Here is a 13,687-nt window from a genome sequence, read left to right as displayed (position 1 = left end):
TGAAGTTTTTTGATTTTAAAATGTGTTCAAATAAAAAGCACGCAAGAACTTTATAGAGGACCTACATATTATGCTAATTTTCAGGTGCATGCTTGTATTTTGGATTTCTACTAGAACATGTTTACATACTTTCATGTTCAAAAAACGCTTCATTCTTCTCATGTGATTGGTCAACCGAACCAAACCCCTCGGACTCCTCTCCAGCTCCGCTTTAACTAACTTTGTTTGAGGGCGAGCCAAACTAGCCGCTATAGGCAGGTATTATGCAAATGTGTTACTTGGTGACATCACCACGTTACGGAGGAAAAGGCGGGACTTCAAGCGAGGCGTTTCAGGCAGTTCAGGAGCAGTGTTTCTGTGGGGGAGAGTAAAGCTTTGTTTATACTCGAGCGAGACGCCGTGGTGCAAGGGCCTTCGTAGATGGCGCTCGCACTACGAGCATGCACAGAGACGTGTTGCGTGTTGCGTGTTGCAATATGCTCCAACCGCCAGGAGGCGTACAAACAAAATATTCTGTGGATAAGCAAGAAGTCAACGAGTGTTACCAGAGAGGAAAGTAGGCTGTCTGGCAACAGTTGTAAACTCCAACGTACATACCCCCAAACATCTCATTTGTGTACTGTAATTATTAGTCACTTAACTCCAAGTCTAAATATCTTTCCGTCTCTCGGTGCTTCCCCTCGGGTCGCCACTCTTTCCATGAGACCTTTTTTTTTTAGCTTTTACAAAACGATCTCTCAGATTCTTTCACAGCCTGCAGCAGAAAGCCTCTTCTTTCTCCAGTGAGTTGCCTGTTTCTCTCCAAGTAGTTAATGTCATGTGACTGTCCCTGTGGTCATGTGACTCTCCCTGTGGTCTCTCAATGAACAGTTGTAGAGATGTCTGTCCAGGTGAAGCACCAGGCTTGACTCCCTTTGGCGTGGACTTTGGGTTTTGTAACTTTGCAGAGCTTTTACATGCACAAAAACAACTATACAACACACTAAAGGAAAAGGGGAAAAAGCACAATAGGTCCTCTTTAAATTAATTCACTTTCCAGCCCTGATTCTTATCGACGTGTTGGCTCACACTGTGCCACGCTGTGGCCCATACATCACGGTGCATGGTGGTGACACAAAGGTATTACCACCCACTCAGCCCAACCAGGAGCAACACACACCGCTGACAATCACAACAGTGGTCCATTATGTCGGTGTTACACATGAGCGAGGGAGGGCTGTCTAAAAGCGTGACTTCGAGCCACTTTTTTCGCCCCTGATGACTCTCCTTTCGGAACGCCACTTATCTTTCTGCTCGGTTGCACTGTGTAAGCCGGTGGTTTAAAGACCTATAAGGACAGAGGCAGAAAGAGATTCACAATACATACCACGAGCAAACTGGTGTTGACAGAGGAGCAGCTCCGGACAAGTGCGGATGCGTTCCTAATGGCTATGTGTTTGTGAGAGACAGGAGACAGATAGTCGGATAGACAGGACAGGTTGGGGGGAGAAGTGTTGGCCTGTCAACCCCCCATCCCTCCTCGCATCCAGGCCGAGGGGAGAGGGGGCTGAGGACGGACGAGCTGCTGAGAGAGGAAAAAGGGGGAAGCACAGCCGTTGGACGAAGAGGTGGAGGAGGAGGAGGAGGAGGAGGAAGAGGAGGAGGAGGAAGAGTGGGAGGAGAGGGATGACAGGGGGGAATCTGTGGATGAAAAGGAAGAGGGGGGGAGGTGTGCCAGGTGTTCCCCTCACAGCTGTATGGTCAGTTGCTGTCTCCTGAGAGCTCTACATGGCCTCTCTGTCATGCAGGTTGCCCTTAAGAGAGGCTAAATCAGTTCCACACTTTCTTCTCACATCTCACAACAAACTCCACAAAAGTTAAAGAGCTGTAAAAAACATTTTTAGCACGATTTCCCTTTCAAAACACAGCAGCTCACCGCAGACGTCAACGAAACCCTTCACACTCTCCGTTTTCTCTCCCCTAGATCCGCTCGGTGCCAATCAAACATGTGGAAACCATCTATAGTGTCCTCACGGCAGGGTTAAAGAGCCCCTCGCTCCACGGGGAGTGACAAGAAGAAGAAGGAGAAGAAGAAGAAGAAGAAGAAAAGAGGTGGAGCAGCAGAGAAACTAACCTTCAAAGTCTGATATGATCCCTTCCAAGTGAGCGTTGACAGTGGAATCAGACATTTTGGGGAGCAAGTGCGTATGTGCGGGTGTGAATAACGCGAGAGAGGGAGCAGGGTTCCCTTTCCCCAGCAAGGAAAAGTCTTCCAGAGGCGCAGTCCCGCTTTTAAACAAATCCCAAATTAGGAGCCCGTGCAAGAGAGAAGAGGGGAGGGGGAGAAAAAAAAAGAAGAGTTGAGCAACTCACTGATCCAAACCTCCTCTCTCTCTCTCTCTCGCTCTCTCTCTCTCTCTATCTCTGCTCTCTTTCTTAAAGCAGCAACTTATTTTTCTTCTTCTCCTCCTTCTCAACTTCCAGAGTTTGGAATGAGCCAGCGATGACAACCCCCCACCCTCCCTCTCTCTCTCTCTCTCTCTCTCCTTCTCCTTCCCTCTCTCTCTCTCACAGTCTTCCCTCCCTCCCCCCTTCTCTCCTTCCCTCCATACCTCCCTCCCCTTCAGACTGGCTCCTTTCTGTGAAAGCTCTCATTTTTGACTGGGCTGGACAAATTTTACACATGCTACATTCACTTCCTGGAGGCTCGATCACATGACTAACACACAGATGGCTACTGCTGAGATTGATTCTGGCAACACCAGCATCCTAACAGCACAAAAGAGCACTTACTTAAAAGCTGCAGTGGGTAGAAACGGAGCAAATATGATTTTAAAAAAGTTATTTTTATAAAACGGTCACTATATCCTGACAGTAGTGCATGAGGCCGGTGAAAAAAACTCATGTTCCTCTCGTGTCCTCCAGTGCTCCTAACGGCATCTGCAAGATTTCACCGACCAATCAGAGCCGAGCTGGAGCCTTGCCGTCTCTGAGCAGCTGTCAATCACTCGCAAACTCCGATCAAACGGTCAAACTAGGCAGCGCTGATCAAATATGACTCAATATTCTGTTACTGTAATGCCTATTTCTCTCCTCAAATGTTCTCAGAAACATCTTGTAGTGTACTGTTTAGCTGGAAAATTAGAAAGTTTGTGACCCGGCTGCCATGTTCAGATCAAGTTAGAGAAAATACCAAGCACCGCCCACCAGCTGGAGCACAGCCAATAGGAACGCTCTCTCTCTGAAATGACCTGTGATTGGTCAAAGTCTCCCGTCAGATTTTTTAAAGTCTGAAAACAGAGCCATGAGGAGGTGCAGAAGTCTAGTTTTTTGTCTAATGATGCCAAAATGTTTTGCCTACTGAAGCTTTAAAGTCACCATTCATTCTTACCGTATAGTGGACGGAGTGAGAAGTCACAGTAGATAGATAAATAAATCCAGAGTAGAGACAGAATCACACTATATGGACTAATATGATCAGGACAGGCTCACGCAGGCGGTTAGTAGATCGTCTGACATGCTCAGTCGCTCTGGAGGCAGACATCAATAAATAAGTAGCCTAATGACTTAATGACCATGTGAATGAGCCTCTGTGTGTGGAGGACGGAGGAGGGACGGAGGAGGGACGGAGGAGGGACGGAGGACAGGGGCGTTGGTCAGCGTGTATGTATGTGCTTGGGAGAAAGAAGTAGGAAGGATGTAGCAGTTGGGGGGGTATGTGTGTGTGTTTGTATTAGGGCTGTCAAAGTTAGCGCGATAATAACACGTTAACGCATATTCATTTTAACGCCATTCATTTCTTTAACGCATTAACACAACTTGCGATTTTTTAGGTTGTAACGGGCTCAGTTTTAAACCTAGAGCAAAATTTTGACGAAGAAAAACTGTCATGGCCATTTTTAAAGAGGTCCCTTGACCTCTGACCTCTAGATCAGTGAATGTAAATGGGTTCTATGGGTACCCACGAGTCTCCCCTTTACAGACATGCCCACTTTATGATAATCACATGCAGTTTGGGGCAAGTCATAGTCAAGTCAGCACACTGACACACTGACAGCTGTTGTTGCCTGTTGGGCTGCAGTTTGCCATGTTATGATTGGAGCATATTGTTTTATACTAAATGCAGTACCTGTGAGGGTTTCTGGACAATATCTGTCATTGTTTGTGTTGTTAATTGATTTCCAATAATAAATATATCCATACATTTGCATAAAGCAGCATATTTGCCCACTCCCATGTTGATAAGAGGATTAAATACTTGACAAATCTCACTTTAAGGTACATTTACACTATAGACAATCATGCGATTAATCACAATTAAAAATTCTAATCGATTGACGGCCCTAGTTTGTATTTGTGTATGTTTCTGTGTCTGGATGTGTGTAGTTGTCCTCTGGATTGTCTTGGTAAAGACGATGATGCACAAGCACTTCTTGTTTCCAAATCTATTCTGACCAAAACATAAAAAACACTGCCTCAACAGTAACCGTTGGAGTAAAGTCACTTCCATTCTCACTCTCTGAGAAACTGGAGTTACCCAGCAGTCCGACAGACAGCGAGAAGTTGCCCCGAGGCAACAAAGAAAAAAGCATATTCAACTTTTACCAGCCACAGGCCGATAGCGCTGAACCACTGGTGCTGGCCTCCTCGCCAAAAATGAACCATTTAGTAGTGAGCGGACATTACACACTAACAGTAGTGTGTGTGTTAGGAGACTCTCTCTTTTCAAACTGCTTCCAAAATAAGGGCAGCTCTGAGAGACAACAACAGAGGAGAAGATACATAGATACATAGAGATGATAGGAAGTTGAGAGATATTGAAAATAATTTGGATTTGAGCTGTAATACATTTTTCCGTCTTTAAAGGGACAGAAAAAAAAATCCCATGTTTGATATATCATAAAGTGTTTGCATACCTCCAATTTGTTGCTTACATTGGAATAAAAGTTTTCTTTTTCTGTTGATTTAGGCATGTTTACCGATCATAAACACAGATGTGCGCTGGTGCACTAACACAGCTTTCAAAAAACAAATACGAGGCTTTACTGTACCAAAACCTGCAATCTGAGCTAAATATTACACCACATTTCCCTCTGCAATTGAACCGTGCAGACTACGTAACCCACAATATGAGCGAGAAAACTCTCTAATCAACACTAAATATTCCTGGATGACATGTGACAGGAGATTTTAAAAGCCAGGAACACAGAGCAGACTTGTTTCCTCGAGGTATGAACCCAACACGACACTGTGTCATCTTCTCCAGCAGGGGTCAGTGTTGCTCCTATAAATAAAAACCTGTTGCTATGGGCAACATTGTGTCGTCAGTGTCTACCAGCATACAGTAATGTGATCTGGAAATAGATAAAGATGGAGACATGGGGAGAATCTTGCACTGGACACACCCTCAACCCACACACTGTGTCAGATTCCTCCACTCCCTGGTACACACACATATTCACACTAAGATGCATGTGCACACACACAGACAACTAAATCAAAAGAAGTCATAAAAAAAGTCATAGTATGTTGAAAAAGAATTATAAAAAAGTCATAAAATAGTATGTAAAAAAAAATCATAAAAATGTCATAGTATAGTATGTCGAATTTTTTTTATAAAAAGTCATAATATAGTATGTTGAAAAAAAAATCATAAAAAGTCATAATATAGTATGTCGAAAAAAAATCATAAAAATGTCATAGTATAGTATGTCAAAAAAGAAATCATAAAAAAGTTATAATGTAGTATGTCGAAAAAAAAATCATAAAAAATAACAAAATAGTATGTCGAAAAAAAGTCACAAGAAAGTCTTATAAACACATGCACACACACACTTCAGTAAGCAACACATGCATGACCTCAGCCCTGCACTCACTGAAACACAAACACACACACACACACATAGAAAAACGCACTTCCTTCCACTGCATATCCTTGCAAGCCCAGACAGGCAGCGCTAATTCAATCTGCTGTAGCAACTGTCACACAATGTTTTTCGCCCTGATCTGTAAAGAACTTCATCCATATCGGAGCAGTCATAGTGATGCAGTATGCAAAGCACTGCTCTAAGAAACAGTTTTAATCAGCCATTTACAGCCATGGATATGGTATGTAATGGCCTAAATGTTTGCATGACTGTGAAAGGTTATACAAGGTCATGTTGATTCCGTGTCAGTGCTAATATCTTATGGTGTGAATTCCACAACACTGACTCTTCTCTCTGGGAAACTTAAAGGGACAGTTCGGGTGTTTTGAAGTGGCGTTGTATTATACATAGTCAGTGTATTACCTACAGTAGATAACGGTTGGCACGCCCCCAGTTTGGAGGAAAAAAAAGTCCTGATTAATGAATCTGTTGGGGCCTCAGGCCTCCTGTACATTAGTGTATTGTAATGTATTTGAATAGGCAGCTGCTGGTGTTATGTTGCACTGCAGCACACAGATGAAGAGAGACAGAGACAGCCGCCTACTGCTTAAAGAAACCCAGACCACCACCACCACCAGCATGCTAAAGTGGGTCCTGCCCTCATGAGAAGCTGAAAAATGAGAGGAGCAGAGTGGGAGGAGGAGAGGATAACTTCTATAAACGGATGCCAAGCCGGCGTGGCAGTTGCTAGGGCAATGCCAGGGCAACAGCAGGTTGCGAATGTCAGTGATATATAAACACACACACACACACAAAAACAGCAACAGGTCCACATGCCTCAGCGCCAGGCTGCACCCTCCCCTGTGGTCCGGTCTGTGGACGGACGTCCTGCGATCTCTGGAATCTGAGCTGCAGCTCCAAGAAACGATTCAACGGTAACCAAACCCACACTGGGCAGTGGGATGCTGGGACACACCTGAACTCTTTTATTCATGACTACAGCTGCTACTTCTTCTTATAACTTCTTGAAATACCAGATTCTGACTCACTGAAAAAATCTAACCACATCTGCCACTGCAGATGTAATAAATCAGTTACCATCACCAGTTAAGTGGCAGATAGAAAGGGGGAAAACATAGTGGAAGAACTAAGAATCAGAATCATCAAGACACATAAATATAAAATTAAAGAAAATTAAAATAAAAATACAAAAATACTTAAAAAATATGTATAACATCTGAATTAAAATTAAAGGCTCGATAGAAGAAAATTGCAATGAAAATATGAAAAAATACAAAAAAAAAAACATGTATAATATCTGAATTAAAATGAAAGCTGAGTAGAAGAAAATTACAATAAAAATACAAAAATACTATAAAATAATATGTACAATATCTGAAATAAAAGGAAGGCTGAGTAGAAGAAAATTGCAATGAAAATATGAACACATACTTAAAAAATATGTACAATATTTGAATTAAAATGAAAGGTAGATATAAGAAAATTTTAATGAAAATATGAAAAAATACTATAAAATATGTATAATATCTGAATTAAAATGAAAGAGCTGTGCAGTTTTTTGAAGGGGTAGTTTTGTGCAGAAATGTTCATAGATATAACACCAAAGATGTGCGTTAATGTAACGCATATAGACAAACAAGAAGGGATCATGAGTCCATGTCAGTTGGGGTTAATAATTGTGCCAATACTAATCTATTAAATTAAAGCACCTATATAGATAACACGTTTATAAAAAATGTATGTTATTGTGAAGAAAATAAACAATTTAGTCATATTATATCTTGTTGAAAATTGTGTGTTACAGGAAATGCAAGTATGACTAGTGTCATAGTGTCAATAATGACCCATCTCAGGTCATGTCGGGTTTAGACCGTCATTGTTATTTTAAACATTACCAGTATCAGCTACAGAGGAAACCTCAGCTTCCTGCTGAGTTCATCCTAAAACAACAACAAAAGCTTTGTTGGCCTCGATGCAGACAGCTCACCCATGAGTCAGGCTGAATCAAATAAGCCATCTGGAAGAGGTAAAAATCTGTGCATGTCGGCAAGTGTGTGCATTGCTTGCATTGATCGTGTGTGTGTTCATTTGTACGTGTGTGTGTGTGTGTGTATATTTTGGATGTGACTGGCTAGTTACCGCAGCTCTGTTTACATGGCAACCCTCATAATAAGAAGCTTTACCTGGCTCAGAGGGGAGAAGGAGGGAGGAGGGATAGATGGACTAAACGGGGGAGAGAAGAGGGGAAAGGTGTGCCAGGTCTCTCTCCAGGCACAGAGACAACCTCCGGTGGCGTTAATGGAAACTAGGAAGCAGGAAGATTTGAGAAAGAAAGAAACAGAGAGACGCAGAAGGAGAGCAGCGCTAGCATGACTAATGGAATCAGCAGCACTGGTAGTGTAAACAGAAAAGTGCCTGGCTTTCAGTACAGTACAGTACAGTACAGTAACAGTAAGAGTACTGTGCTCTCAGCTAAACGCACTGAACATGCACAGCTGAAGCTCATCAGTGTACACATACAGTAGTGTCAGAAGAGTCTGCATTATCAGCCGATTAGACTGTTAACAGGCCATTAAATAGGCGTTATCAGTCACTATAAGCCCCATAGATGTGAGTCAGTAGGGGCCTACTACACATACTAGTAGGTTTTATCATCTATTCACATCGTAGATCACAAAAAAAGGTATATAAGAACACAACAGCGACCTCTAACGACTGTAAAACACAGAGTTTTCATCCAGGAGACTGGAGTTCGCATCCTGTCTGAAACCAAAAATGTGTAGTTGTCTTTGTGTTTGTAGTTATTTTAACCCGAAACATGATGTTTTTCCCTAAACTGAAATGGTTTTTTTTGCGTAAAGAAATCGAAAGAAGTTGTAGTTTTATTACCTAAACCTAAAGACATTGTAGTTTTGTTGTTTAAACCTAAAGAAGTTGTAGTTTTGTTGTCTAAATATAAAGAAGTTGTAGTTTTGTTGTCTAAACATGAAGAAGTTGTAGTTTTGTTGCCTAAACCTAAAGAAGTTGTAGTTTTGGTGTCTAAACCTAAAGAAGTTGTAGTTTTATTGCCTAAACATAAAGAAGTTGTAGTTTTGTTGTCTAAATATAAAGAAGTTGTAGTTTTGTTGTCTAAACATGAAGAAGTTGTAGTTTTGTTGCCTAAACCTAAAGAAGTTGTAGTTTTGGTGACTAAACCTAAAGAAGTTGTAGTTTTGTTGCCTAAACATAAAGAAGTTGTAGTTTTGTTGCCTAAACATGAAGAAGTTGTAGTTTTGTTGTCTAAATATAAAGAAGTTGTAGTTTTGTTGTCTAAACATGAAGAAGTTGTAGTTTTGTTGCCTAAACCTAAAGAAGTTGTAGTTTTGTTGCCTAAACATGAAGAAGTTGTAGTTTTGTTGCCTAAACCTAAAGAAGTTGTAGTTTTGTTGTCTAAATATAAAGAAGTTGTAGTTTTGTTGCCTAAACATGAAGAAGTTGTAGTTTTGTTGTCTAAATATAAAGAAGTTGTAGTTTTGTTGCCTAAACATGAAGAAGTTGTAGTTTTGTTGCCTAAACCTAAAGAAGTTGTAGTTTTGTTGCCTAAATATAAAGAAGTTGTAGTTTTGTTGCCTAAACATGAAGAAGTTGTAGTTTTGTTGTCTAAATATAAAGAAGTTGTAGTTTTGTTGTCTAAACATGAAGAAGTTGTAGTTTTGTTGCCTAAACCTAAAGAAGTTGTAGTTTTGGTGTCTAAACCTAAAGAAGTTGTAGTTTTATTGCCTAAACATAAAGAAGTTGTAGTTTTGTTGTCTAAATATAAAGAAGTTGTAGTTTTGTTGTCTAAACATGAAGAAGTTGTAGTTTTGTTGCCTAAACCTAAAGAAGTTGTAGTTTTGGTGACTAAACCTAAAGAAGTTGTAGTTTTGTTGCCTAAACATAAAGAAGTTGTAGTTTTGTTGCCTAAACATGAAGAAGTTGTAGTTTTGTTGTCTAAATATAAAGAAGTTGTAGTTTTGTTGTCTAAACATGAAGAAGTTGTAGTTTTGTTGCCTAAACCTAAAGAAGTTGTAGTTTTGTTGTCTAAATATAAAGAAGTTGTAGTTTTGTTGCCTAAACATGAAGAAGTTGTAGTTTTGTTGCCTAAACCTAAAGAAGTTGTAGTTTTGTTGTCTAAATATAAAGAAGTTGTAGTTTTGTTGCCTAAACATGAAGAAGTTGTAGTTTTGTTGTCTAAATATAAAGAAGTTGTAGTTTTGTTGCCTAAACATGAAGAAGTTGTAGTTTTGTTGCCTAAACCTAAAGAAGTTGTAGTTTTGTTGCCTAAATATAAAGAAGTTGTAGTTTTGTTGCCTAAACATGAAGAAGTTGTAGTTTTGTTGTCTAAATATAAAGAAGTTGTAGTTTTGTTGCCTAAACATGAAGAAGTTGTAGTTTTGTTGTCTAAATATAAAGAAGTTGTAGTTTTGTTGTCTAAACCTAAAGAAGTTGTAGTTTTGTTGTCTAAATATAAAGAAGTTGTAGTTTTGTTGTCTAAACATGAAGAAGTTGTAGTTTTGTTGCCTAAACCTAAAGAAGTTGTAGTTTTGTTGTCTAAATATAAAGAAGTTGTAGTTTTGTTGCCTAAACATGAAGAAGTTGTAGTTTTGTTGTCTAAATATAAAGAAGTTGTAGTTTTGTTGCCTAAACATGAAGAAGTTGTAGTTTTGTTGCCTAAACCTAAAGAAGTTGTAGTTTTGTTGCCTAAACATGAAGAAGTTGTAGTTTTGTTGTCTAAATATAAAGAAGTTGTAGTTTTGTTGCCTAAACATGAAGAAGTTGTAGTTTTGTTGTCTAAATATAAAGAAGTTGTAGTTTTGTTGTCTAAACCTAAAGAAGTTGTAGTTTTGTTGCCTAAACATGAAGAAGTTGTAGTTTTGTTGTCTAAATATAAAGAAGTTGTAGTTTTGTTGTCTAAACATGAAGAAGTTGTAGTTTTGTTGCCTAAACCTAAAGAAGTTGTAGTTTTGGTGACTAAACCTAAAGAAGTTGTAGTTTTATTGCCTAAACATAAAGAAGTTGTAGTTTTGTTGTCTAAACATAAAGAAGCCTTTTTGTTTTGTGTTTTATAAAGTGACGTTTCATTCAGTTTTACATGTTAGAACGTGTTGCATTTAAGTTTCACTTTCACTTTTACAACATAGTAGGCATAGTAGGCCCCTAATGATCCACATCTATGGTGCTTATAGCGACTGATAACGCCTATTTAATGGCCTGATAACAGTCAAATCGAGTGGCATTATTTGGGGAACTATAAAAATGTCATAAAGATACATACGGGGCAACAGGTCAGACAGTTTCACAACATTACCGAGGCACACATGAAAACCCCTCGTGCGGCCCCAGAGCCCACATGGTGAAGCATCTCCCTCTAAACTAAAGTACATGCACAGCTGTAGTGACAGCAGCTGCTCTTAACCAAATGTTAAACAGCAGCACCGAGCCAGGCTCTGCTAACTTTAATCAAATACAGCACCTGTTGGAAACGCACACACACACACACACACACACACACACACACACACACACACACACACACACACACACACACACACACACATACACACACACACACACACACACGCACACACACACACACACACACACACACACGCTGGCACACCCCCCTCAATGTATGTGTGTGAGTGTATCGACTGTCTGCACACATGCTGCTGCCTACGTGTGTGTGTGTGTGTTCCCTCACACATGGGATGGCTTGGTAAATAGAGAGAGCAGCTGTCCTCCATCACAGATGACTCTCTCTCTATCTCTCTCTCTCTCTCTCTCTCCACCTCCGCTCCATCCCTCCACCAGGCTAATAACACTGTTTAGTACGTCAACAAGCCAGCATTGTGATCGCCATTTTTCTCGCTCCCGCTGCACTCTCACATATTGTTCTGCTCAGCACGTTGCCACGGCAACTCACCCAACAACACTAGTCGTGTAGCAACGTGGCCACGGTTTCCTTTAAAGCTGCAGTGGGTAGAAACGGAGCAAATGTGATTATTAAAAGAAGTTATTTTTATAAAACGGTCACTATATCCTGACAGTAGTGCATGAGGCAAATAATCTGAAAAAAATCATGTGCCTCTGATGCCAAAAACTTGTTGCCTACTGAAGCTTTAAACCTGCAGTAGGCAGATAACCTTTCAGCATATTGTAATTCAAGTGTTCTGAGAGACTTCTGCTCCTCCTCATGGCTCTGTTTTCAGGCTTTAAAAAAATCGAGCCCGTGACGGGAGACTTTGGCCAATCACAGGTCATTTCAGAGAGAGAGTGTTCCTATTGGCTGTGCACCAGCTGGTGGGCGGTGCTTGGTATTTCCTCAACTTGATCTCAACATGGCTGCGGGGTCACAAACTTTCTCATTTTACAGCTAAACAGTACACTACAAGATGTTTCTGAAAACATTTGAGGAGAGAAATAGGCATTACAGTAACAGAATATTGATTCATATTTGATCAGCGCTGCCTAGTTTGATCGGAGTCCGCGAGTGATTGACAGCTGCTCAGAGACAGCAAGGCTCCAGCTCGGCTCTGATTGGTTGTTTTCCTCCGGTCTGTGAAATCTTGTAGATGCCGTTAGGAGCACCGGAGGACACAGAGGCACTTGATTTTTGATGCACTACTGTCAGGATATAGTGACCGTTTTATAAAAAAAACTTTTTTTAAATAATAATTTCTACCCACTGCAGCTTTAATACGAGTTCTCTGTAAACCTATAGAGGGTGATATTTAAAACATGTAGGCTGTGGCAAAGAAAACAACACAGAAAACTATACTTGTTGTCTTGTGTGACTGTTCACAAGTGTGTGAGAGAGAGAGAGAGAGACATAAAAAAGTATTTTGGATTACTCAACTCAGCACCTCCACCTGGTGGGGGGAGCGTATATTACATATAAAAAAGACAACTCTCAGCACAGATTTAAGACGTCTGTCACTGAATTCTTTGAAAGCTTGGTATGAGGGTCAGCTAAGCTATAGCCGAGGCTGCTCCTCTGTAAGTCATGAGTCCGAGCTGACTGTGTCATGAAGCATCATCAGATGACCTCGCTGTTTACTGGAACAAACCCATCAGCCCTCCTTTTTATACACGCCAGTCTCAGTCTCTCTCTCTGTGTGGCTGATGGACAGTTTCCGTTGAGAGCGTCATCACTGTTGATTCATGTGGGAAGAAAACACAGGAAACAAAGGGGAGCCTTGCAGCATCCACACCACGGCGGGAGGAACATTAGCGAGAAGAAGTGAATTGAATTGGTCATGATGATGACATGTGAGCCAGTAGAAGCTAATAAACCACAAGTGATTGAATGACTCTACTTTGCCACGAGCTGTACACACAACACACAAACAGACATACCTCCTGACCTGATTGTTATTTAATTTTTGGTTAAGTTAGTTCGGATCAGAAAGCCAAACAATAACACACAAACTAAACCGATCGATGCAGCGGTAGACCAGCGACTCTTGTGCTCTGTGAGATAAAAATGACCGTTGTTGTGAATGGAGTCTGGTGGCTTTGAAGACAGCCATAAAACGTCTTCAGGTTCCCTGTTGAAAAGGGCTGTCTGACGGTGAGGTAAAGCTGTTTGGGGCCCAATCACAGCTCTTATTTGTGTGCATAACATCGTACTGACCCAAAAGCACACACACATACACTCACTACACACTTGACAGTATGAATGCATGAATACTCGAGTAAACATTCGCTATGTCCTGCTGAAGACGATACAGCTCCCTGGAGGAAGCACCTGGAGACAAGAGGCCACAACGAGAGAGAGCGAGGAGAGGAGAGGAGAGGAGGGA

General features: G+C 40.9%; 1 protein-coding gene across 4 annotated transcripts in view; it reads right to left on the bottom strand.

The window, feature by feature from the left end:
• The window catches only part of LOC141781253 (septin-9-like), a 154,509-nt gene that overhangs the window by 118,076 nt on the left and 22,746 nt on the right, over nucleotides 1–13,687 (bottom strand). For 2 of the 4 annotated variants that reach the window (XM_074656859.1, XM_074656856.1), the window contains one exon: nucleotides 2,114–2,268. The exons of the other annotated variants lie outside the window; for them this stretch is intronic. In XM_074656859.1, coding sequence (XP_074512960.1) covers nucleotides 2,114–2,168 — 55 coding nt within the window. In that variant the 5' untranslated portion in view covers nucleotides 2,169–2,268. The remainder of the gene's footprint in view (nucleotides 1–2,113; nucleotides 2,269–13,687) is intronic. 4 annotated transcript variants of the gene reach the window in all.

Source organism: Sebastes fasciatus, chromosome 13 (assembly GCF_043250625.1).
Source record: "Sebastes fasciatus isolate fSebFas1 chromosome 13, fSebFas1.pri, whole genome shotgun sequence".
NCBI lineage: Eukaryota > Metazoa > Chordata > Actinopteri > Perciformes > Sebastidae > Sebastes > Sebastes fasciatus.
The sequence above is the reverse complement of the archived record's forward strand: the minus strand, read 5'-3'. Positions and strand labels throughout refer to the sequence as shown.